This window comes from Nilaparvata lugens, chromosome X (genome assembly GCF_014356525.2).
Source record: "Nilaparvata lugens isolate BPH chromosome X, ASM1435652v1, whole genome shotgun sequence".
NCBI classification, from domain to species: Eukaryota; Metazoa; Arthropoda; class Insecta; order Hemiptera; family Delphacidae; genus Nilaparvata; species Nilaparvata lugens.
Genome location: NC_052518.1, coordinates 27,017,157 through 27,042,831, shown reverse-complemented (window position 1 = coordinate 27,042,831; position 25,675 = coordinate 27,017,157). Strand labels below are relative to the sequence as shown.

Here is a 25,675-nt window from a genome sequence, read left to right as displayed (position 1 = left end):
GAAGTGTTCCACAAGATACGCAACGTTGCGAGACTGTGAAAATGGAGGAACTGATCATTTGGGGATCATGGGGAAAAAACGATCATTTGACTGGACTATAAGTTGTTATCCTATTATATTAAGCGAGCAATTTCTGTATATCTGTTTATATTTTTCTATTTTTATGTCTGGCTATCTGGTTATATGGTTATTTATGTTCAACGGATCTCGGAAACGGCTCTAACGATTTTCACGAAATTCGGAATATAATAGGTTTATGATATAAAAATTCGATTGCACTAGGTCTCATCCCTGAGAAAACTCCCTGAAGGACATGAAGAGGATAATTATTCATTCTTTGAGAAACAGATGATGATTTCGTCGTCTGTCGATAACAGAAGATGCGTGTGCCTGTGTGGGAGATCAGCTGTGTAATCAATTAGCTTATTGTATCTCACGAGAAATCTAGAAATTTTAATTGACTCGATCAAAATACAGTAATCTGATTTGTTGACATGAGATGGTATATATCATAATATTCAAAGTTAATCATTATTTTACAGTTCTAAGTGATTAGTGAGTGTTATTTTGTTATTCAATTTGGTATGTAAACAATCTAAATTAGAACTTCCATGTTTTTTAAATATTTTGACTGAAAATTTCACTTGAATTCAAGTGTATGAAACATAATCTACTTTTTGGAATATTAAATATTCCAACTATAAATTTTATAGTGTATAAATCAAAATTCGGGGAAGAAACAGTTTTTGGCTGTGGCTGTTAGTCCTTTCCCAATCATTTCAAAGAATTGAGTTCTGTTTATCAATGAATGAATAACGAGCAAAGCTCGGTGCCCCGATATTTGGTATTAATAGATAGAATTTTAAAAATGTATTTGTTCAGATGATATCTTTATTCCAAAAACCAAACCATTTAAAGATACGTTTTGTTCGACTTGTGTTATTTACTCCTGTAATGTTTAAAAGTAAATACTACCAACAACACAAAATCAGTGACAACCTGTTCCAATTTATGATAAATATCGGGGCACCTAGCTCCGCTCTGGAGTACCTACAAAACTACAAAAGCATATAAAATTTATTACGAAAGAAGAAATTATAATAAATATTCATTGTTCATACAGAAAGGTTCTATCTAATCACAGTGGATTGAGATTAATTCGTAGAGGAATGCAAAAATTTCTCTCACAAAAGCATGTTAAATTTTAATCCTAATTAATTTCACATGAACCAAATCACAGAAGACCATCTCAAAAAGATAGCTTTTCTGATTGGTTCTACTGGAATTAATCAGGATTAAAATTTAACCGGCTTTTGTACAACTGCCACTAAGTACCTGATTGAATTAGGTACAAAAGTTCAACAGCTGAGTCATAATTTTGTCTCAGTCCCACACACATGCACTAGCTCACTCACTTCCATCATCAACAGACGACGAAATTATCAGCTGTTTTTCCAAGGATGAATAAATTCTTTAAATGTCCTTCAGCGAGTTTCCCCAGGGATGAGAACTAGTGCAATCGAATTTTTATATTTTAAACCTACTATTTTCTGAATTTTGTGAGAATCATTAGAGCCGTTTTCGAGATCCGGTGAAATATAAACATATAAACATCTAAACATCTAAACATCTAAACATCTAAACATCTGAATATCAAAACATCTAAACAGAAATTGCTCGTTTAATAGTATAGGATTTAGAATACCTAAACTTGCCGACATTATATTATATTGTATGAATAAAATCGTTCCAAATTTGTATGAATGTTCACCAAAATTGCTATGCAATATTCTTTTGCAATAAAAGAATATCAATGATATTATTATTCAACTTTTTATAAGTAACCTTTACATTTAAAAAGCAAAGCCTCCCTTACTTATCTTTTAATATCCTATTAAAATATTTGTCATGTAGTTTTTCCTGATGTAATGTAGTACTTCTTAGTCCTCCCGACAAAAAAATGTACGGGTGCACTGCTAGTCTTAAAAATAATATCAAAAAGATACTTTATTTCTATTTTAAAAGAGATAAGAAACGATGGTATATATTTTTATAATGTTATGAAAACAGAAAGAATTCCCCACAAGAGCAAAGATGAATAATGTCCTTTGGAAGATTAGAATGTAAGATGTGAATTTTATTGTCATACAATGAGCACTGACTAATGTTAAAAACTAAAGGGTTGGGAATTGGGATACTTTGGAGGGGGCATTACACTTGGATTGGGGGGGCATTACACTTGAATTGGGGGGGGGGCATGCGCCATTGCCCTTGGGGGGGCTGGGCACCCCTGGACAGGGTGATGCATTGTCAGCACTACTTTTCAACTTAGCTCTGCACAAAGTAGTCCAAGAACTAGAACTCACAGGGAACATCCTATTTAAATCCAAGCAAGGTTTAGCCTATGCTGATGACATTGCGTTGGTGGCTCGAAATTCAGCAGCTCTGAAGGAAGTTTTTTTGACTCTGGAAAAAGGACACACTATAGGTCTTTAAGTTAATACTAACAAGACCAAGTATATGAAGATGACCTCATCGCTGGCAAGACGAGCAGCACAAGATTTTGAAGTTGAGGGATTTAAATTTGAAAGTGTGGAGAGTTTTTCTTACCTTGGAACTGAACTGAATGTAAGCAATAACCTGAGTCAGGAAATTAAAAAGAGAATAGATCAGGGTAACAGAGCTTACTTTGCAAATAGAAGTTTAATGAAGTCTAGACTAATATCAAGATGCACGAAAGTGAAACTATATCAAACACTTATAAGACCGGTAGTGACATACGGCTGTGAAACTTGGGTTCTCAACTCCCAAAATATGAACGCATTGAGGATTTTCGAAAGAAAAGTAATGAGAAGAATTCAAGGCCCCATATGCGAAAATGGAGAGTGGAGAATCAGAAGCAATGCGGAGATAAGTAACTTTCTGCGTGGAAATGACATAGTACGATTCATAAAGTCTAGAAGAATCAGCTGGCTGGGACATGTCCAAAGATTGGAGAATAATAGGTTGCAGAGGCAGATGCTTGTTGGAAGAATGGAAGGAACGAGGAAAAGAGGTCGCCCGAGAACACGTTGGCTGCAGGATGTGGAAAAAGATCTAGCGTGCCTAGGAGTGAGGAACTGGAGGAGACTGGCTGATCAGAGAGATGAATGGAGGCGAATTGTTGAGGAGGCCAAGGTCCACGCAGGGCTGTAGCGCTTCGTAAGTAAGTGAGTAAGTATCTTGTAGTGGGGCATATTTAAACGCATAATTTCAGCTTTTGTCATTTCATGTTCTGAAATAGCTTATATATCAGGCTTCAACTCCTCCAGAGTAATTTTCAACAAATCTATACGAGAAGGCAAGTGTTGAAAATTTTAATGTAGGATCAAGATTTTATCACTCACGTCATTTACTGTCTGTTTAAAGCAGGTCTTTATGAGTGTAATGTGCCATCAGCAACGTTATCAACCAATTCCACAGTCAAGATATTATTCACAGAGCTAGAAGAGCCAAGATCCAGTAATGAATTATTATATTTGCTTTTATTTGATATGCTAACTCATTTGTAAAGCCTAGTGCTACCAACTCTTTCAACAATGAAACTCAATACAAAAACTACAAAAAATGCCGTGATAAGAATCCATAATAATTTAATCTCCAACATTGTACATTATCTAAGAAAGATCAGTGAAAAACCAATCTTGAACCGGTTGATCAATGAAATTTTCTCACATCTATTGACGAAGATTGTATTTCTATTGTGAATATTGTGTTGATTCTATTGTATTTATAATATAATAACATTCCAAAATGTCTCTTCAAATAAACAAATTATCATCATTCACATCAACCAAGAGCTCAGATCTGTACATATTTCTATTTTTATATAAACATAAAGTAAGATATTCATTGATCAGGGCTTATTCCAGTTCAATGTACTTCTTTCTAATTCTAATCCAGTTGAAACTCTAAATGGCAAATACAAGTTTCTTGATTTGTGAATTCTGCATTAACATTTGATAAGAACATAGATTTGTACTCAATACTGGGATTAATCCGTGGGAATTAGTGCAGACCTGTCAATAGTTGTGACTAAATTAATACTGCTTCCGCTTCCGAAGTTCCCTCCAGTTGGAACTCCAGTTCCCTCCCCAAGTGGCATTTGTCAACTCTCCTCCTTAAATCAAACGATTCAGCTCTCTGAGGGGGATTGAAGGGTCACGTCAGGGCTGATTGTCTAGATATCTTTTGTATAGATATTTTCAACTTTTTAGCTAGATAGATATCAGTGAAGCAGAGGAAGAATGTAACATTTAATTGAATGCTGATCCTCTGATTTCCTGAGTAATCTTGATACCATTTTTAAACTTGATCTTAGCACTCATTTCTTTGGAGCGTGTCTTTGGGAGCGTTTTCCATGGAATTTATCGGGCCAGTATCATACAGCCACTATTAAAGACATGACGGAGAAATTGTAGACATGATATTTGGATTAATAGAGGAGATGCATTACAATATAGCCTGGGATTATTTATCCTATGAATAGGAAAAGTGTACGATTTATCAAGGAGAGTGATATCTAATTGGTCGAATTGGATAAGAGACGTGAACCACTTGGTACAGTACTCCCATTTTAAAAATGATGACTGCTGTGGACCACCTCCACTATTTGAGAGATATGAGCTTTAATTCACTTTGAATAATCACAAAATACCAATAGGTCTACCACCTGTCTCCATTTATAGATGTAGTGCTTAGATAAATTTTGAAAAAATTGATCAAAAATTAAAAAAAATTGTAACTACATTCGAGATTACTCATTACATTGACTATGGGTCTCAAACTGTTGCTTCCACGACAATTATTCTGAAATCTAAATGTCAAAAATTTAAAACAATTGTAACTACATTCGAGATTTAATTAAAAACTGGAAATCGAGATGTTGATGTGAATACTTGTCGATGAGAAGTCGTGGGTTGTGATTGGTTGATGGGGGGGGAGTTAGCCCATGAGGGGGTCGAGGGGAGAAAATGCGTAGGCTACAGGGGCTGAGCTCAACGGTGACCTAGATTGGCCCGCGCATGCGCATTAGTGTGCCCCACCACAGGGGTAAAATAAGGGGGGCTGCCCCGATATCTCACTTGAGCCCAGTGCGTACCCTAGCATCGACCTACTTCGAGCGCATCTAGGCACTTCTGGTAAGAATATTCTAGCTTTACAAAATTTCTCTTATTTTAACTTGACAAATACTGTGAAAAATCAAATATAGAGACAACAAAAGAAAAAACAACAGATCCTACTACAAGATATTTAATGAAAGAATTAGCTTGTCCACAATGAGGCTCTGAAAAAAGAAGCTCGGGATGGGATGATTGGCGAGGTTGAAGGAAGATCAGATCAACTAAAGTTCATCCATCTACCTTTCAAAAAATAGTGTGTTAATTATGTATTTGTTTCCCAACATTGTTTGATGATTGAAATTATTAAGAAAAACAATTTAATTATTGAAATTGTCCCAAATTATTATTTACTACTACTACTACTACTCTCGACCTAGATAGCGACATTGCGGATGGACTTGTTAAACAAAGAGGGGAACCTATAAGTTATCTGATTTTTCTCTTTTGAGAGGTTGATTAATATCAATTTGTATTCGTTTCCTAAGATGATTCTATTGAATTTTACTGGTTTCTAAATAATGTACAACACTCCCGAGACCCAGACAAAGACATTGTGGATAATCATTGACTTGTTAACTGCAGAGAAGAGCTACTAACTGATATCTTCCTCTCAAACATCCAGTATATTGTATGAATATCTATTTCCCAAAATAATTTTCTCGACTTGAACTGATTTCTAAATAAAATGATGTCTATAATGTAATCATGAGAATTGTTAAGCTCGGAATCCCTATCCAAGATCTTTACTTGAAAACATAGGTTGACAAACTAGATGTGATAATCACTTCATCACAATTAAGCCACTTACACACACATCGATTTTTGAACGTACGACTTTTTTCCGTTCTTATGAATTGCACCAGATTAAACGGAACTTGACAAATATCATATATGTTTTTAATCTAATAGAATTTATAAGGACGGTAGAAAATTGAACGTCCAAAAATCGATGCGTGTGTAACTGGACTTAGTGTCCTCAACTCATTTTTAGAGTCTGTATTTGTTTTCAATATCACAGATAGCAAATACTCAATACCTTGACACACAAGATGTAATCAGTCAATTTCAGTTTCTCAATTGATTACTAGAAATTTTTCCGTTATTAATGTATGGAGTTTGTAATTATTTGCAACATATCCGTGTAGAAGAAACAGGAAGCTTTTAATTCTTGAGTACAAAAATATATGGAAGAGAGAAGTCAGTCAATTATTGTAGGGATTTTCACTATCTCCATCCTCCTCCTTGGCTTAAAATTATTATCTTTTGATAGACTTTGAAAAAGTTGCATGAGCCTGTAAGTTGATGAATGCATGCTACTCATAAGAGTGTTAATAATATTATGTATAGAAGGTGTTGATGTAAGACAGAAGTGGAGATGAATGTTGGATTCCTTAGAGACAATCAATGATGAGGATTCATTCTTGCTTTTGAGTTCAAACGCCTATTAAATTGGATTCTTGGTAAATTTCTCCATATTTCGAATTTCCAATGTAGATCTCATCGACTCATGTATTTTCTGCATCAACAAATGAATTTTTAAAAAAGATGAAACATGTTATAAAACAAGATGATGATGATTCGGCTCTTTATGTATTCATGTATTCAATGTTGATAATAATTATCAGCATCATGTATATAATTATGTATATACATGATTATTATGTATGTTCCTTTAACACAGTTAAACTCAATGAACTCAATTCCCCTAACACTCATTGACTGGCGTTTCAATTCTTTATTTTCAATTATGAGTGGGAAAGTAAATAAGATCTATATTAATTAAGTATTAAGCAGTTAAAGTAGGCTACACCAGCAGAAACCGAAAATTATATCAAGTATCAAAGGCAAGTGTTGTACCATTGATCTATTAAGGAATTCAACTCTAATAGTCGATCAACTATGCTGGAACTACAAATTATATTACACATTTTTCCACTTCCAGGTTCAGTATACATGAAGATGTATTACTAACAAAATAGCACCACGATGTCGCCGAACTGTACGAGATTCATTCTTGATATGTCATATTTATTCAGTTTTCAGATTATAATTTGAATTAGCATTAGAATTTGTCTGGTACAAATCATATTAAGCTTAGGTTTAGTTCAATGCTATCAAAATCTGTTGATTCTTTATTTGCATTGAACCGATTGAAAATCGATATTGCTTGGAAATCTTTACTTGATATTTCCAATATTGATATGGAAATCATTCAACAAAATGGTATAAAAAAGTACAAATAATTTTTTTAAATCCACCACAGCTAAAATTAGATAACAATTCCAGATTCAAGGGATAGAAACGCGATGATACAAATTTTCTAGTTGTCTGTGAAATATTGATATCTAACTGATATCACTGTATGAAAAACCACCCCCTTAGCACGTAGTAAGAAGAGTTAAGAGAGTAAGATGCTTGTTCCGTTTTTCATACAGTGATAACGTTTTTTCAATTACATGAATACTGTACTTTGGAGCCAATAGTTTTCCACCCATTTATTCATGGTACCTCATGTGGAGGGTAGTTCGTATTATAGAGTTCGATATCGTGATCATCCACTTAAAAGCGTTCATCCTAGAGAAACTGTTTGAAGACGTATAGCGGGGGTATGAACCCAAAATATAATGAACCTTCTTACTACAAATACCTAGATAAGATAAATCTTTCCTGATACCTAGAGTTTCGTATTATTGAGATTCGACTGTACACACCTTGTTCACTATTCATTTATTGGCTGAATAATGTTTTTCCACATTTCATTGAAATCAAGCATGTAGCATATTTATGAGTTTCCGATCACACGAGGGGATAAATAGAAGTTAAAAAACTCAAGTGTCATTTATTTCTTTCAAAGATTTGTGATAGTTGGATGTGTGTCGAAGTAAATCATTTAAAGAATGAAAGAGCTTGACATTAATTTCAGTTTTGTTTATCTTGAATAATAATTTGAAATAACACATCGACGAGATAAGTCTGAATCTCAATTACACTTCATGGAGATTCTTGCTTTGTAATTGACGAACAATTTAAGAGTAATTCTATCTGAAACTAGAAAATGATTTTACATATTTCAAACAGGACAAGCTTTCACAACACACACCAATTAGTACTAGAACAATCGAACCTTCAACGATTAGAACAAATTGGAGCAGCAATCGATTGTAGTCGAAACTAGACTAGTCGACCCTCATTAATCTAATGGAGAATCCATTTGTAATCTATTAATTACATTCTTAGCGGTTAGAAATTTGAAGAGATTTCATTGGACTGTAAATTTGTCTCCGCCATCAACACTTAATCAAACACTCAATCTACTATGGTATACTTAGCACCTAGAACGAAATATAGTATAGTATACTATTCTTCTGAGAACGCAGTTTTCAAGTTTGAGAGCTTGAAGCATACGAACAAAACGTTTTCGCCACACTGCACAGAAAACAGCTGTTTTCCAGACCCTATGTAGATCTGAAAGACATTGTTTGCAGACGACTCTCGTCTGATGTCAGAACAGGTCTCTTTCCGGCCTAGGCCGGAAAGAGTACCCTTTCCAGCCGCTAACAATGAACTAAGAAAAGTGATCAAAAAACAGCTGATCAAAAAACTTTTCATATTTGTGTTCATTATTCAATAATTAAATCATTTATAATAATATAATCTTATTGTCATTTGAAAGAATAAAAAAGTATAAACTCAACCTCCCACATAATTGAACATAATCTTTTAGGTTATTTAGACAAATCAGAATAAAAATAAATACTTGGACAATTTCCTGATATTCAGATTACCTTAGATTTGCTAGAGCTATGAACTTCCACTTCTGCTTTCGGAAGTGCTTTCGAAAACAACTATTCTCATATATAATTTTATTGTTTATTTTTGTATGTGGCTAAAAATAGCGTTCGCACCACGGGCAAAAATGTTTTTCCGGCTCTCAATCTTTCCTAGTCCTCGGCCTACGGCCTCGGACTTGAAAACCGATTTCGAGCCGGAAAAGTCTAATTTTCGACCCTAGGTGCGAAATATTTCCCGAGTTGGGAACGCTATTTTTCGCTACACCACAAAAACAAACTGAATAGATGAACTGGAAACCTGACGTACTAAAAACTTACGAATTGAAAACTTAACAAAATGAGTACATGACAAACTAAAAACTTGATGTTCTGAAAACTCGACATACTGAAAACATGACGAACTGAAAACTAGCTGTACTGGAAACATGACGAACTGAAAACTAGCTGTACTGTACTATCACCAAAACCTAAATCGCGTAAAAATGAAGATAGAGAAATTGTGATTTCAGGTTCGGATTCAGTGCCCTCAAATTAATAAAATGCCTCGCGAGTACTTGAAAATGAGCAAGTTTTTTTCTCGATTGTATATAACGCCATTTTACCCTTTTTTCTTTCTTGATTCTCATGATACTCTCAGAATTTGATGTTGATATTATAATGTACTATCATGATATATTAAGATGTTCTTTATTGTTGATATTGAGACTACAACTATCTACAAAATTTCAATCCATTTACAATCACTGTGTCTCGAGATATGGCATATAAACAAAGCTGCGATTAGCACTAATATTATTATTAATTTGTCATTATATTGTTAATACTTAGAATAACAAATAGGAATCTGAATAGCTTGAATCAAGATAAAAAGAGTATATTCACGAAATTTTAACCCCTTTTTTTCCGACCAGTATCGGACGAGTAAGTAATTGGGACATTTCTAGAAATGAGTCTGAATTGTGTATTTTATAAACGGAAATGTTTTTTGTTTTTTGTTAATTAGTACATTCCTCAACGCAGGCCTAGCCTAATGAGGAGTGTACTTACTATTTTTATTTTTGTTTGTTTCAAAAAATTGTAAAATGAAGTGAATAAAGAAGATGAATGAGGAAGATATTCTGATTTTATTGAACCTCATGTGAAAAACACTTGTTCCAAACTAGTAACTTTATTATTTTTATTTTAAGAACACTATTCCGAATGGAATAAAAAAAATACAAATCAATTTGAAGTTGGAAAATATTTTATAGATGGTGGCTACCAATTTCTTTTTGAGTTTTATTTATGTTTTTCTCGTCATATTGTATAAATTACTCATCTACTGTACTTCTTTAATCTACGATTTGTATTGTAAAACAAGATTAAATCTTTAAATAAAATAAATTTTATTTTAGTTCATAAGGAACTAGACTAACCCAAATGAAGGCAGTGTCGGGTGGTGAGTCATGTCCGGTAGGCGGCGGCTCCCAGTGTGCTCCGTGTTTCAGCTGAAGGCGGCGTGGCGAGACGCGGCGCTGCGCTGCGCGTCTCCAGTGTGCTCCGTGCTATACTTTATTACTTTCTATTGAGGCGAAATAGCTATTTACATCACGAAGACGGAAAGTGGCCTTTTGCAGGGCCAAGTATGATGTTTATGTCAATTTTTTGACCTTAGTAGAACCGCTACCAAATTTCAAAGTTTTCTGTCAATTTGTTCTTGAAGAGGCTAAGAAAACGCAGAAAAGCGCATATATCTTTGGCATTATTTTAGAGCCCTTCTTATGTAACATTTCCACACTAGCTGAACTTCTGTAGCGAATTTGAAAATCTCCTTCTTATTTCGTCTCAAAAGCTTGAGAAAACGCAGAAAATTGCTGAAAATACACTGAAATCAGCCAATTTTGGTCCTATCTTTGGCGTTCTTCCAGAGCCCACTTTCGGGACGGGTATCGCGACTGACTTTTACTTTTACGGGCTAAAATTGAGATTAGATGTTTTTATTACACTGTTAAAAAACCTTTCCAACCTAGAAACTGTACGGGAATTGTATACATTTTCTGTGCAGTGAAGCACAGATATTTCCTGCTACGGTCGAAATGGTACTCATATTTTCATGTCTACATCAATAGCGAGTTGAAAATTTGAACTAAATCAGCTTTAGAACTCCAGGCTTGCTTGAATTAATAACTTCAAACTGCTCCAACTTTAGCGGAATGAGCATTAAAAAATTTGTAAACGTGGAGAATAGAAACAATAGTAAAGAACTGCTACTTTTTTTAGATGATCAGACGTCGAAGAATAAAAAGCTATTTTCTGTGAATGTTGGTTTTGTTGTTTTGCAGACCCATCCTCAAGGATCAACCAACCAATCAACCATGGATCCCAAGAACTATCAACTCAGCAAAAGTGCAGCTAACTTGAAGTATACAGGTGAGGCTTTACATTCAATTTGGTTTGGTATTTAAAATAATCTTATAACAATCAATTCATAACATCTCGAAGATTCAAATTAATTTTTCACTATCATTTTTCTCTTATTATACATATAAAATAATGTTGAATATTAATCAATATTTGATTTTTTTTTTACTTTATGCATGAATCTTCAATCGTATTAAACCTACGAGCTAGTTCAAGTCATGTTATAATAAATCTTCTTAAAATGTATGAATTCAGGGCTACTTTCTTGTATTTATAAAGTAGAATTATAGTACACTTTGAAATTAATAGAATAAGAATACAAATTATAACTACTAGTTTCGGTGATGACACCATCGTCTGGTTTTAAAAATAAATATCAAATGAATGCTTACTAATAGTTTTGTTATTTTATATATCATCTTCAAGTAATTTAGCAGCTGTCCCTATTCATCATCTGATTTATTTCAGAATCTGAAACTTGGAATTCTTTTTAAATCTGATATTAATATTTATTTGATATTTATTTTTAAAACCTGACGATGGTGTGATCACCGGAACTAGTAGTTATGATTTGTATTCTCATTCTATTATTTTATTAATTCCAAAGGGTACTATAATATTCTATTTTATAAATAAATCTAAAACAAACATGTCTCATATACTATCATGTAAGACAACCTCGGCTGACATTATAATCAACTGTATTTTTATTATGGAAAAGTTCAATTTATGTGTGGCTGTTTTGAAGCTAATATTGTGTTTACTATTATTTTGTGCGACTAAAGTTCTTTCAGTCAATCATCTCAAGTTTAAACCTCTAGCTCTACCGATTACGATTAAACTTACACTGTACAAACGACACCAACTATTGGGATGAATTCGAATTCAAATTCACTTAATTGTAAACAACTTATTTGAATATATTATATTGATAATTTATAAGAATATGAGATGACGCGGTGATATGTACAATATTTCGAAAGAAGTTATCTGGAAGAATGAGATAATGGAAGGATGAAATAAGAGGGTTTTTTTCTCCAACGGACCTTCGACCGACCAACTCCCGTTCATCGCAGCAGCTTACTGGAGCTGATTGAAACTTGTCCGGTGATGGAGAAAAACGGAGGGAGATGATGTCTGATGCACCGGGCTCATACACCATCTGTTCGCGGATGTAATTTCGCCTGTTCTATACGGAGTGCTCCGAAGGAATGTCTAAATGAAACAGCAAGAGTGAAGAGGGACTCCCGGAAAGCGGTCTTCAACTTATTCTCTCGCTCTGCCGGAGCTGTTCTGCCAAACCCTGCTCAGTAATCACTGACTACTCGAGGGGAGATCAGTCTTGTCTCTCTCGCTTTCTCTTGTGTACAACGTCACAGACGGCAAAACAACAGATCAACGTCACTCACTGTTAGTTACTGTCTACTGAGTATATCGATTCCTCTTTTTGCGCGATTCAGCTTCGAAAAAACAGTCAACATAATAATAGTCGATGAGTAACTGGAGCTTGGTGAGCAGAATCTGAGAAGTAGAAATGTAAAAGGGCACTGGTAATTGCTGCTGTAATTGGAGGGTTCAAGTTTGGGTTGCATAGTAATGATAATGAGGGTAGAGTTATGCAATAGATCGTATACAGATAGCATGTCTCTAAACTACATATAAATGATTAAATGACCAACTTCCATTTCTGAAAAATTCGACTGGAAAAAATTGTACAGGAAGGTTTTCCAAATATATTTGAAGTGTTTGCCTGTGATTTCGAATGATCATCATCGCGTTTCTAAGTATACTAGCTATGAGGAAGAAATTAAGACATCTTCCACGGTTACCCGAAAATGGACACGGAGTGCCTTCCTTAGTACATTTGCGCCCGGACTAATTACCAAGTAAGAGGATAAATAAACCATCATGCGAATGAATCTCTTAGCTAGAAGATAACATATGTTCAATCGTACTTGTCAAATTATGATATTTTAGTAGTATTTTTTTTCAGAAATCATGATTCTCATGCTCAATTGATTGCTTTTTTATTGAATTACAGTTTTTTATGAGTGTCTACAAAACCCTTTTTTAGGCTGCTCCTATGTTAAAAGTGATTTCAATATTATCTATTGATTTTTGAATATAATATTTCGAATGATCATTCACGTGGAAGGCAAGTTTAGGACAAGGGCTCCATCCTCAGTTCAAAAGTTTTTCTAATTCACCAACCACACAGAATGAGACACTCGGTAATTTTGGGTTGCTCCCTTCCGTTGGTTTACATCTTATCAAGTTTGAGTGGAAATCGAGGTTTATATTGTGTGCAGGCGCGTGGCCCTAGGGGTGGGGGGTTATGAAGGGATGTTGAGGGATTGATTGTAGCGAAACACCGATAAAGAATTGAATCACCCTTCGATCCATCTTCGCCTCTCAGGCAGCTCAATATGTGGCTAACGGTAATTTATTTGCCTATCAAAATAAAAACGTACCCCTTAAGCCTGCTCCTTCACAAGATGGCTTTAAAAAGGGCTCCGGCTCAGCGATCCCCTTTCAATGAAGGCCGCAAATCCCACGGGAGAGGGCTGAAGGGCTGAAATATCGTTCGCTTGCCATTAAGAGACACCGCGCGCCAACGCCTCATAGATACAGTGCCAGCGCCCCCTAGTCGCTCTGAACAATTTTCAAAATAAGCAATTAAGTGCCATCATGTGGCCACTCAACAAGTCCACTCCGTCATTTGCTTAACCATTGTTCTTTCAATTTTCCTGCCACTAATAAATCACAACCTATAAGTGTTTCGTATGATATGTGTAATTATTGTGAAAAATAAGTTGACACTTGAGCCTTTAGCTGGCAAATTTTTTCGGCACTTTCAAGCCCATTTAATATGTAAAATTGGATTTCTGACATTCTAATCCTTATACAAGTGATGTAAGTCACTTTAGCCGGCCAGATAACCGAGTTGACTGAGTCGTTGCACCCTTAAGGCTGTGCAAAGGCTAAAAATAGACTTTCTACTGGTGATATTTTCCAAAGTTTTTCGATTTGTATATCATCAAGCTATCAAAATGAAAAAGTTTTCTCAGGAAAACATTTTTTTCCCGATCATTGCTTTTTGAGATATGAGCGCCTAAAGTTCAAATTTTTGGGACAGAAAATTTCAAATTTGGTAAGAAATAATTCCATGAGATTCAGTGGATAAATTCTTCATGGTATCGATGATTGAATAAAACAAAATTTCCTTAAAATATCAATTTTTGATAAAGTTATCAAATTTACCAAAAATGACCAAAATTAACTTTTTTGGGTTATTTTTTGGTCATTTTTAGTAAATTGAATAACTTTCTCAAAAATTAATATTTTCAAAACATTTTTGTTTTATTAAATCAACAATACCATGAATAATTTATCCTTTAAATCTCATGGATTTATCTCTTACCGAGTTTGAAATGTTCTGTCCCAAATATTTAAACTTTAGGCACTCATATCTCAAAAATCAATTATCGGAAAAGTTATTTATTTATACAATTATAGAAAGTTTATTTAGAGCCTTTGCACAGCTCTAAGTATGCTAGTGATACCTGGTCGCGGGTTTGAATCCCGCCGAATCCCATCAAATAGGCATTGACGTTTGACCATCTCATAATTCACCCTCGCACTTCTCATTATCCACGCACAAGCAAAAAACTTATGTGGGCATCATACGCAATAAAAGAAAATAAAAAAGTTCGATACAAGTGAAGTTTGAAGTGATATAAGTATGATACACGTGTATTGATTCTTATCAATACAAGTGATAATTCACAATTACAACTGACTTGTGTTTAAGGATCTCAGCATTGAGATTGGTTGCCACTTGAGTCTTCAGGGTGTGTGCCATCTATGAACAAAACAGCGGCGGTTGAATACCAATACGAGCATTCTAGTTGGATTTTTCGATTAAAGTTGAATTTAAGAAAAACAAGATACTTTCAAAGAGATAGTATATTTAATGTAGCTTCAGAATCAATCTAATAATGTGAAAAGCGTATTTCTTTCGTACTAATTGAATAATTGATTTCAGTTTCAAAGAACACGGAATTGGGAATCCCATGCCACACTCCCCCTTACATGGCGATTTGTGAACTCTAAAGATCTCTTCAAATGAAATCAATTTGTAGATGGTCATTTTGCGTTCCACATTTTGTTGGAATTCCAACAAAATGAAAAATCCAACAAAATGAGTCGAGAATCGTCGACATTTCTACTCTTTGTTCAAAGATCTGTGAAATTTAAAGTTTCCAAAAAATGCATTTTTCCAGAACGGTCAGCATGCTATTGATTCGAATCCGACTAAATTTTTTTTTCCTTGCTGACGATGGTGTCTGACGATGGTGACATGTGATGAGGTTGGATGCCTTAATTGGATTGCAGTTGCTTCCCCTATCTTCTATTAAACAGTTTTTTTTTGCTATGTAGATTGGAATGAATTCCACTCCTGTTGAGGATTTTCGACACCCTGAGCTGATAAAAGTTTGATGAAAATCTGATATATATCTGATACAAATCGTAGTATTTATTAGAATTTGATTATACACTCATATAGTAGATTTACATCCCCGGACGGATTTAATCCATGGGGTATTTCGCCGGCAGAATAATATCAACGTTTTAGAAGTGCACTTGCTTGTAATGCATTTGAACATCAATAAAGGCTTTTTTTATTATTATTATTATTAGTAGATTTACATACAATATTTGTTTATTCGATTGTACAATTCTGCTATGAATTTATTCCAGGTGAAAGATGATTTGAAATCTGTTAGAAATACCATTTTGTCAGTTCCATGACAACTACCCTGAAATATAAATTTCAGCCGGCATCATTCTAATTGTTTGCATAAAACACTTGGAAAGCGCGCAGTGGGTTCAAGAGGAGCACAGCTGGTTACAATGAGCGTGCCAAATATAGAGGGGAAGCTTTGGTGTCTGATTGATCCACTCCCATGAGATAAAAGATAGAATCTGGTGATAGAGAGAGATGAAGTTTCCCTCGGGAGCGTTTATCGGCGCAGAGCATGAGCCTCTTCACTCCTACAGCCCTCTTTGCTACTAATTAATGATGGACGTTTATTTCAGTGTAGCCCTGATTATAATATCGGGGAGAACTGGATGGTTAATTCCTATTTTGTTCGAATTCAGTAGATTGATTGACGTTCTCAAATTGGTTGCTGCAAATATTGAATAGAGTCAGGAGAGAGGTAGAACCCTGGATAAATAAGCATTACTGAGAAGAGGATCTTGAGTTACTCAAGGTGTGATGGAATTCATAATTGGATCGAGATTTGTTTTCAGTATCAATTGACAGTAGAATATCATCCTCAGAAACGCTGTTCACTCATTTTGGGCATATTTTTGGCAGTAACATATTTTTTGGGTAGTTTTCAAGTGCAGTCAGGACAGAATTTCTAGACGCTATCTCAACTAATGTTCCAAATTTGAACAATTCCTGTAAATTAGTTCTTGAAAAAGCCTAGAGAACGCTGAAAAACGCTCAAAACCCGATTTTGTGCGGATCTTTGAATTATTTCAAAACCCTTCCAATATAACAGTTATATATAATATAACAATATAACAACGCCCCAGATAAGCCTGTGTACCAAATTTGAACATGTTTTGTCAGTAGTTAATTCTTGGAAAAGCAGAAAAACTGTGGAAAAACGCAGATTTTGGGCGTATCTTGGGGAATTTTTCCAAATCCGTTCTTAGTGCGTCTCTAGAAGGCCAACTGAACAAATTAATCTGCAAAATTTCAACGTGTTTGTTTTTGTCGATTTCTAGTTTTTTTTATTATGAGTGAGTGGATGAATCAGTGCAATTTTGCTTTTATATGCTCGGTGTCTCACGAAAGGTGTGCAAAAAACAGCCGAAGACCATAATAGATTTTTCATGAAATTTGTAACAAAAAATACCCAGTGAAATTCTCTTAAACTGTTTGAAATTTGGCTTTGAACTCGACGAATGTACTTTTTCAATTTTTGCGCTCATAAAAAGTTCTAAAGCATTAAACAAAAAAATAAATTTTATGAAACTTGTTAAAAATCTCTTCCTCTCTTCAACTATATCCATATGAAAAAATACGACTGAGAATTTATTGTTGCAAATTCCATGTAGAATTTATGGTTTTTAGCGGTTTTCTATGGTTTTCATCTTCCGTGGGACATTCTATGTATAGAAGATTATAATTTTCCCGAGTAAATCAATTAGGTATGGAGACCCTTACTTCATATGTGAAAAATGACCAAGAAAATGAATAATTCTCAGGAAAATAAATAGCTATGTTTTTAATAACACCTAAATTATGAGCTATCTGGCGAATAATTTAAATTCCTATGATTTGAAGAAAACCAGCTGAACCAGCTAAGATAAAACATGATGGTAATGATGTGAACCGTGATGGTAATCGTTCAATGAATTCATTCTTTTTTATAATTATTTCTTATTCTATGCAATAGAAATTAAATTATAAATTAATCTTATGTTTAAGAGTATTATCAAGTATGAAGCATCTATTGGGATACAACATTCTCTTCGAATGATATTGTGATTGTTCTGAATGTGGATGGAATGTTGCCTCATTTTCTCTATCTCGAGTAAAGAAAATTTATTTTTCTAAATTTCTTTCATTTGTGATAGGAAAAGTTGAATTATTTCATTCATGAGTAGTATGATCTAACAATAGAATGAACAATATCATATTTGTTCCTAGAAAATGAATGGATTCTAGAAATGAAATAAGTGTGAAAGAATTAATTTTATTTTATTTTTTATTGGAAAAAATAAGACTTGCCATTCAATTTATACTCATGGAACAATGATCAATATTGTTCATCCTTCTTTGTTATCAAAACCCAATTAGGAATACAAGAATTTAATTCTCTTTGAGAACTGCAAAATTTGACAAGTATACATTTATTTATTAATTATTTCACATCTCATTACAAAGTTTCAAAGACTTGCGAGAATCTTTAAAATCACGTAACGTTTTGGGTGACTTTATGCCTGATTAATGCGATAATTAAGCTCCATTGCGAAGGATAACTGGAGTTTTTAATAGTTTACTATTCTCATAACTCCCATTCCACCGTTATTCTGAAATTCTTTCAGAATCAAAAATATTTTTATTTTATATTTAGAATCGCATAAATAATTTTTATGTGGTCGTGGAAATACTAATATTTGTAATACGTAATTAATGTCTCCATGAGCATCATTAGCGGAACAGTGTAGGAATCAAATAACGTTTTTATAATCTATAGTGCTTCTGTCGAGACTCTCGCAATCCTTTTTAATTTTGCCACATGTTTGTACTTTTCTACATTCCCTTCAGTTAAGCATTGTTTTCCTAAAAGGTCTCTCTTTCTCCAAAGTGATTATTGTTTCGCCAAACAAAACACAGAGTTAGACTATCATTATGAGAGAGATGTAGGGTTTTCTTTGATTAAAGTGGGTTGGTAGGATCATGATTAAAAATGAAAAGAAGAGAAGTCTCCCAATCTCTTGTTCAGTTGCAAGTACTGCTCTTGTTTTCAATTTTTTTTTCTTATTTTTGTCCAGCTGATACACTTCAATACACAGACTACCTGTTTTTTCATCGTTCTCTTACTAGTTGAAAGTCCTTAAGAACATGGAATTTGAGCTGTGTGAGAATAACTGGAATGATTGTCGAGGTAGAAGAAAAAACAATCATTTTTCAAATTCAACAATCAATTACAGAATTAAAATCAAGAGGTTTGTTGAAACATTCAATATTTATTCATCCATATACATATCTAATCCAGGTAAAAACATCAAGCATCCGCTCAAAACTGCTTCAAACTTTAGAATATACAGTCTAGAGGTTATGTGAAAATGATTGATTCACTCACAAATTTTGAAACCAAAAAAATGTATCTACTAGAATTTTAAATCAATTAATTCTCAAATACGAATGCAAATAAGAAATTTTCATCGCATTTGCTAAAACAAATACAAAATTTGTCTTATAACCATTTTCATCATGAAATTGTATATCTTTGAAAGCCTGAATAACGCCACTCATCTCCAACCACTGTATGATAGAATATTGCATTCAGGATTGATTAGGAACTGATCTTCAAGATCGAGTATTCAAGGAATAATTTAATCAACTTTCTTTGGTCAAAATCTTAGAAATAGGTGGAATTCTCAATATAACCCAATTTAATAATCAATAAGTATTCGAACAGTTAAATTAATCATTCAGTTATTGATCCAGTTGGTAATAAAGTTGAGTAATATTTGAAAAAGAGTTGGTAATATTTGAGTTTAGTTATTTTCATGTGTTACTTGGAACAGATATAGTTAATTACAATAATTAAGATGAGTGATGAATGAGATAATGATTATAATTAGGTTGTATAACATTGATTACTCAATACTAGTTGATATTTTATATTATCAATATCACAGACTATTCTAATCAACCCCCTCACAATTAAAACTCACTTGGTATTATAATTATGAGAATTTCTCATGAATCTATATCAATAAAAATCGAGCCTCAAATTTTGACATTCAATAACTTTTTTATGTGTGCACCGAATTTGATGATATTCTATTTGTGTTCGTTATGTTCAGGACCAGGTTTATGGCCTATAAAATTTATAATCCGACTTCAGGACTCTTTCTTACGGTCCTTCAAAGTTTACATGTAATCCTTATGGGAGAAGATTTGTGAGCTGGCCACACACAGAAATAAAAATCAGCTGTTATAATCATTGCGTCATCCAACACCCGTCGATAGTTAGTAGACAATAGTGTGCTGTATTTTATTCCACCCATGTATTTTATTCTAAACGCCCCGACTAAAAACAAAATGACTATTCTGTGTGTAACCATCCAGCAGTGCGGCCTCAGGTTAAAGACATTGCTTTGTTTCGAATAATTGTGATGTCTTCGGTGTTTAGAATTAATTGATTTTTAGTAAATTATTCATTTTGGAGTTGGATAATTATCTATATAAATGAAATCCATTAAAATCCCCCGGAACCAGTTACTTATTCAAATATTAGTTACTCATTCAGTTACATTTATATTAGTCACATTTTTTACATATTTTAGTTATAAGTCACATATATTCAGTTACTTATTCAGACTTATTATTAATCGATATTTTTCAATACTTAATTTACCGAGGATAGTTATAGACCTATTTTAAATTCTTCAAAATTTCAGTAAGTCAAGTTTTTATTTGGACCCTTGCGGAGCACGAGTTACCTGCAAGTTTCTAATAAAAGTTGGTATTTGAAGTTATTACTGATAAAATTAATCAATTTTGTACCATTGATTTCTATTGAAACCCTCGATTCTCCAATTATAATTCCGACATCAGGGTTCATCGTCACTCACCAATTATTTAAAAAGTTTGTGAAGCAATAAATTTTCCAGCTATTTTCCAAGGTCACGCATTAGATTTCTTTTGTAAGAGTTTTAAATCCCCTGCATGTTTTGAGTAAGTGAAAGGAGTGAACGGGGGAGCACATGTGATTTATGCAAAAAGATCGAATAGTTTAAACCACACGTCGATTAATGATATGCGTGATCTATTAATTTGTAAGCTATGATTTTATCGTACACGCACATGGAAGAGTATACTAAACTGATTATTTGGTCAATAAAAGATAATAGGATGGTCCGGATTTGAGGATTGTTAGTATGGGTTATAGCTTTTGAGGTGCAAATTCAGCTTAAGTTTGTCATGAGATGCATCAACTATTTGTCGGTACGAAGTTCGCCGGGCCAGCTAGTTTCAAATAATGGCTCAGAATCATTTATACAAATTGCGGGATGTATCTTCCAAGTTCCACAACGTCTCAGAATATTTGAAAAGAAATAAATTCTTTTAGAAAAATTAAAGCTTATTTGAGGAATTGAATATAGATTTAATCAAAGCTATAAATTTCTCACAATATGAAATCATCAAACAGTAATTTCCAATAGGTAGGCTATTCAGATGAATGAATTTGTTGAGTTTTCATCATGTTTTGCGTTGAGTTAAGAGGTCTAGTTTCAAGGAGCTTGGTCTGATAATTTACTGGAGACTTTTATCTTCCATGTCATTCAGTACAAGAAAAGTCTTCTGTAGATTTTTTCTCGTTTCTTGCAGTCGGAGAAAAAAGAAGGGGATTGAAGGTTGTAAACTGGCGTAAAGGTATGCGGTAATGGAAAACTAGATGACTGAGTCTGAGGACCCTTCTGAGGCTATAGCTATAGGATTAGGCAGAATGAGAGCCCTTGGTTAGGGCTGAGGAAAAAGGGATTCAGCTTTGTGGCTGCAATAGCCATCAACCTTGAATAAGTCCCCTCCATTTCCCTTTGTTTTGATTACATTTGAATATTTTTTTCGAATACATTGGCCTTGAATTAGGTTGACTTATTGCTGTAGGCTATGTAACAAATCAATGTCTCCAAAAATCAATAAACCGGAAAGGAATGTGAGTGGACTCTCATTCTCAATCAAGTACGGTCTATTATTCTGCAGTATGATAATATATTTAATATAAATGTAATTTTAGCAGAATTGGATAGTCGAGACAGGCACTATAAAAGTTCTGTTACTTTACACCTTCCTTCTACTGGAAAAAATAATAATTATATCAAGATGTACCTAACCTAGATATCATAATTAGACCTATAATTAAACGTTTCCAACTTCAAGTTTTTTAATATGATAGTCGTTTTGTTGCTTGTATGCTTAATATATATAATCATTAATTATATGGTTTGTATCATTCATAAATTAATAGCTTTTCATTTTAAATCTCAGTATACAATCTTATTGAGCTGATTGTGTCTGGCCTGCAACCTGCTATCAACTACAAATTGAGTAACTTACCTTATCCTAAAATTTTCCCAATACCGTATTGCAATAAAAACTTCAAGATTGATGAAAATAAAGTTCAAGCAGTATTGAGATTTCCTATATATCTCTTTATAATATAGCTGTAATGTATCAATAATAATGACTTGAAGCTATAGCTGACCTCAATAGCTTTACTTTTATTGGTATGGGTGGGTTTCATTACTTTTCCAAGTTTCATTATTGATTTCTTGACTACTCTATTTCCAAAAAAATCCAATTAAAATAATATTGTTATTAACACTTCATTCCTTGAGTTTTGATATTGACATAACTTCTCGAAACCTTCAATTATTGTGATAGAGCTTTGTAATTTTTTTCATGACAACATTTAAATTGAAATAGAATAAGATAGATAGCTTATTCTATTCCAATGCGTTTCAATGCGTCCAGTTATGATCGAGAGCTCGATGTGGACGGTGTAACTCGGCTGAATGGTCGCTGTGTATACGTGCTAGCTAAGGCATTCCTGTTCCGACGATACAGTTTCACTTTACTTATCGACTCCTTCTCTCTTCATATTCATAAACTCACTTCGCTTATTAACTCTTTCGCTCTTCATATCAAATTCTATATTCTTCATATCCGTAAATTCAATATGAGTGACAAATGTAACGAGTGTAAAAAATCGATTGGTGGTAAGAAGCCGAAGATTCGGTGCAGTGATTGTGTGAACGTATACCATGGCGCCTGTGTCAACCTATCTGCAGACGACATAAGTTTTTTTGCGGAAGAGGATAGCTGCTGGAGATGTACGCCGTGCAGAAACCTGAGAAGAAAGCTTCTACGAGCGGAATCAACCATATTGGAAGGAAATACGGAATCACAGGTACTTGCTTATTTGAAAGAGATGAGAAAAGAAACAAATGAAAAATTCAAATCTCTCGAAACCGAGCTCGGCAAATCTGTGGAAGCAAGTCACCAAAGGATCGAGGACTTAGTCAAAATTGTTGAAGATCAATCAAAGCAACTGAAGGACTACAAAACTAATTTCGACAAACTCACTCAAGAGAATGCTATGCTATGTAAAAAGGTTAGTGCCATGGAATACCAATTGGACGATGCCGAACAATATTCGCGCGTTAACTGCTTGGAGATAAATGGCATTCCGGAAATCAACAATGAAAACGTGATGGAAACTGTGAAGACGATCGCCAAATCTCTTGATGTTGCATTAACTGATAAAGCATCGACGCTTGCCATCGCCTGGGCAACAAGCAGGACGGAAGGAAGCGGGGAATAATCGTCAAGATTCGTGAAGGAGGAGCTACTACAAAGAAGAAAAGTGAAACGCAACTTCAACACAAGCGATATAGGACTCACTAGTGGACCCGCCGACACAATTTACATCAATGAAAGTCTCACGCAGAATCGTCGAAAAATCTTGAATGCTGCTCGTGCCATCAAGAAAGATAAAACTTTGCATTCGTGTGGGTGAAGTACGGAAAAGTATTCCTGAGAAAAACAGAGGGAGATAAAGTCATCGTTTTCACCAGTCTTGATCAAGTGACTGCCCTGAAAGAGTGACTCTTTTAATCTGTAAGTTATGTCTCTATTTTTCATTTCCGGATCAATTAATGCTCCGTTAATATTGCTCTTATTCATATCATAAGTTTCAATTATCTCATTAATTAGTTATATATTATATTACGATAGTAGATCTACTAAGAAAAGTATTATATAGCATGATAATCTCTCACGTTAATTTTGGGCAGCCAGTTTAAAAAAAAACAGTCACTCATACAGAATAGATTACCGTTCCTTTAATTCGGAACCAGATAAGTACGATTGGTCCCCGGTATATACAGCATCTTCGGCATCATTAGCTTTCAGGAGTTTTTTCTTATATACTCAAGTTGATGATAAGGAAGCATTCAAAAGATAATATTCACAATAAGAGCAATATTTCTAGAACAAAAAAATTAAAATCATGGATGCACAATGATTTGTTAAAGAAAGTTATAGAAAAAAATTCCCTATACAGAGAATGCAAAAAATACACAAACAATGAAGGTTTGAAACTAAAATATAATCACGCTAAGACCTCCTTAAGCTACGAAATAAAAATGTGTAAAGAAGCTTATTACAAAAATAAATTCATAGGTAGTGATGGTAACCCAAGGAAACAGTGGGATGTAGTGAACGATATAATCGGGGAAAAAACTAAAAATAGTAACAATAAGATTAGTCTTAAAAATAGAAACAATTTGAAAGAATCGTCTGATGATAAATTAGCTAACATATTCAATGAGTTTTTTTCTGAAATTGCCAAAGATTTAAGGAATAAAATATGTAGAGATAGAGACAGTATCTTGCAGAATGACGATGCCATTAAAAATAGTTTCACAGATAACTGTAATCTGAACTCTATTTTTTCATTTCCTACAAATGTAACTGGAGTATCATCCGTAATAAATTCTCTCAGCAATAGAAAGTCCCCAGGTTTTGATTGATAAAATAACACCAATTCTCATCAACATATTTGAAAAAATATTGGATATACTAGTGTATTTAATAAAAAAATCTAGTAAAGTGAAATCATAATCCTATTTTGGACTTTTAAAGTGTTATCAAAATTTGGGAAAGAAATAGTACAAGGAGTATCCTTAGTTTTTCTCTCCCAATCAGTGCTTCTCTGTAAAAAATATAAATAAATAAAATAAATAAATAATAAATTTTAGTATGGAATCGGGAGAATTCCCACAGGACTTAAAACTAGCAATAATAATACCATTGCACAAAAAATTATATAAACTCGACTTCTCCAATTATAGACCAATTGCCTTACTATCGATATTTTCTAAAATCTATGAAAAAATTATAAAGAAGCATCTAGTTAATTTTCTAAATAAGAATAATTCATATTTCTGTATTAAACAATATGGATTTAGAAGTAAACTGAATACTGAAGATGCCTTATTGTTTTTTCTGGATAAAATCTATAACGGTCTGAATGAAGGATTCATTTGCGCAGGCTCTTCATTGATGTCATGAAGGCTGTTAATACAGTCGATCACAAAATACTGTAGTATAGATTGAATAGCGCATGCATTAGATAGAGGTGTGGCTCTCAAATGGTTTGCTTCCTACCTGGCTAACAGGTCGCAACGAACAAGAGTAGGTACGGAATTGAGTGATTTCAAAGTGGTTTCACATGGCATTCCACAAGGATCAGTACTTTCTGGGCCTCTTTTTTTGATATATATGAATAATCTATGCAATGGAAAGTTTGAAGGAGAGCTATCATCATTTGCTGATGACACGGCTCTATTCTACAAGGCCAAATCCCTCGATGAATTAAAGAATAAAATGAAATCAGATATTAACCTATTGAAGGGATGGTTTACTATGAATTGGATGGTAATGAGTCCCAAGTCCAAATATATTATCTTCAATCCAAGAAAAATGGTTTCATTTACAGC

General features: G+C 33.8%; 1 protein-coding gene across 2 annotated transcripts in view; it reads left to right on the top strand.

Moving 5' to 3' along the window:
• Window positions 1-25,675, top strand: part of LOC111053128 (glutamate decarboxylase) — a 166,821-nt gene that overhangs the window by 65,707 nt on the left and 75,439 nt on the right. The window contains exons 1-2 of one of the 2 annotated variants that reach the window (XM_039443101.1): window positions 5,112-5,180; window positions 11,275-11,362. In XM_039443101.1, coding sequence (XP_039299035.1) covers window positions 11,308-11,362 — 55 coding nt within the window. In that variant the 5' untranslated portion in view covers window positions 5,112-5,180; window positions 11,275-11,307. Of the gene's footprint in view, window positions 1-5,111; window positions 5,181-11,274; window positions 11,363-25,675 lie in introns of those variants that run through there. The other variant, XM_039443102.1, reaches the window with a different exon arrangement.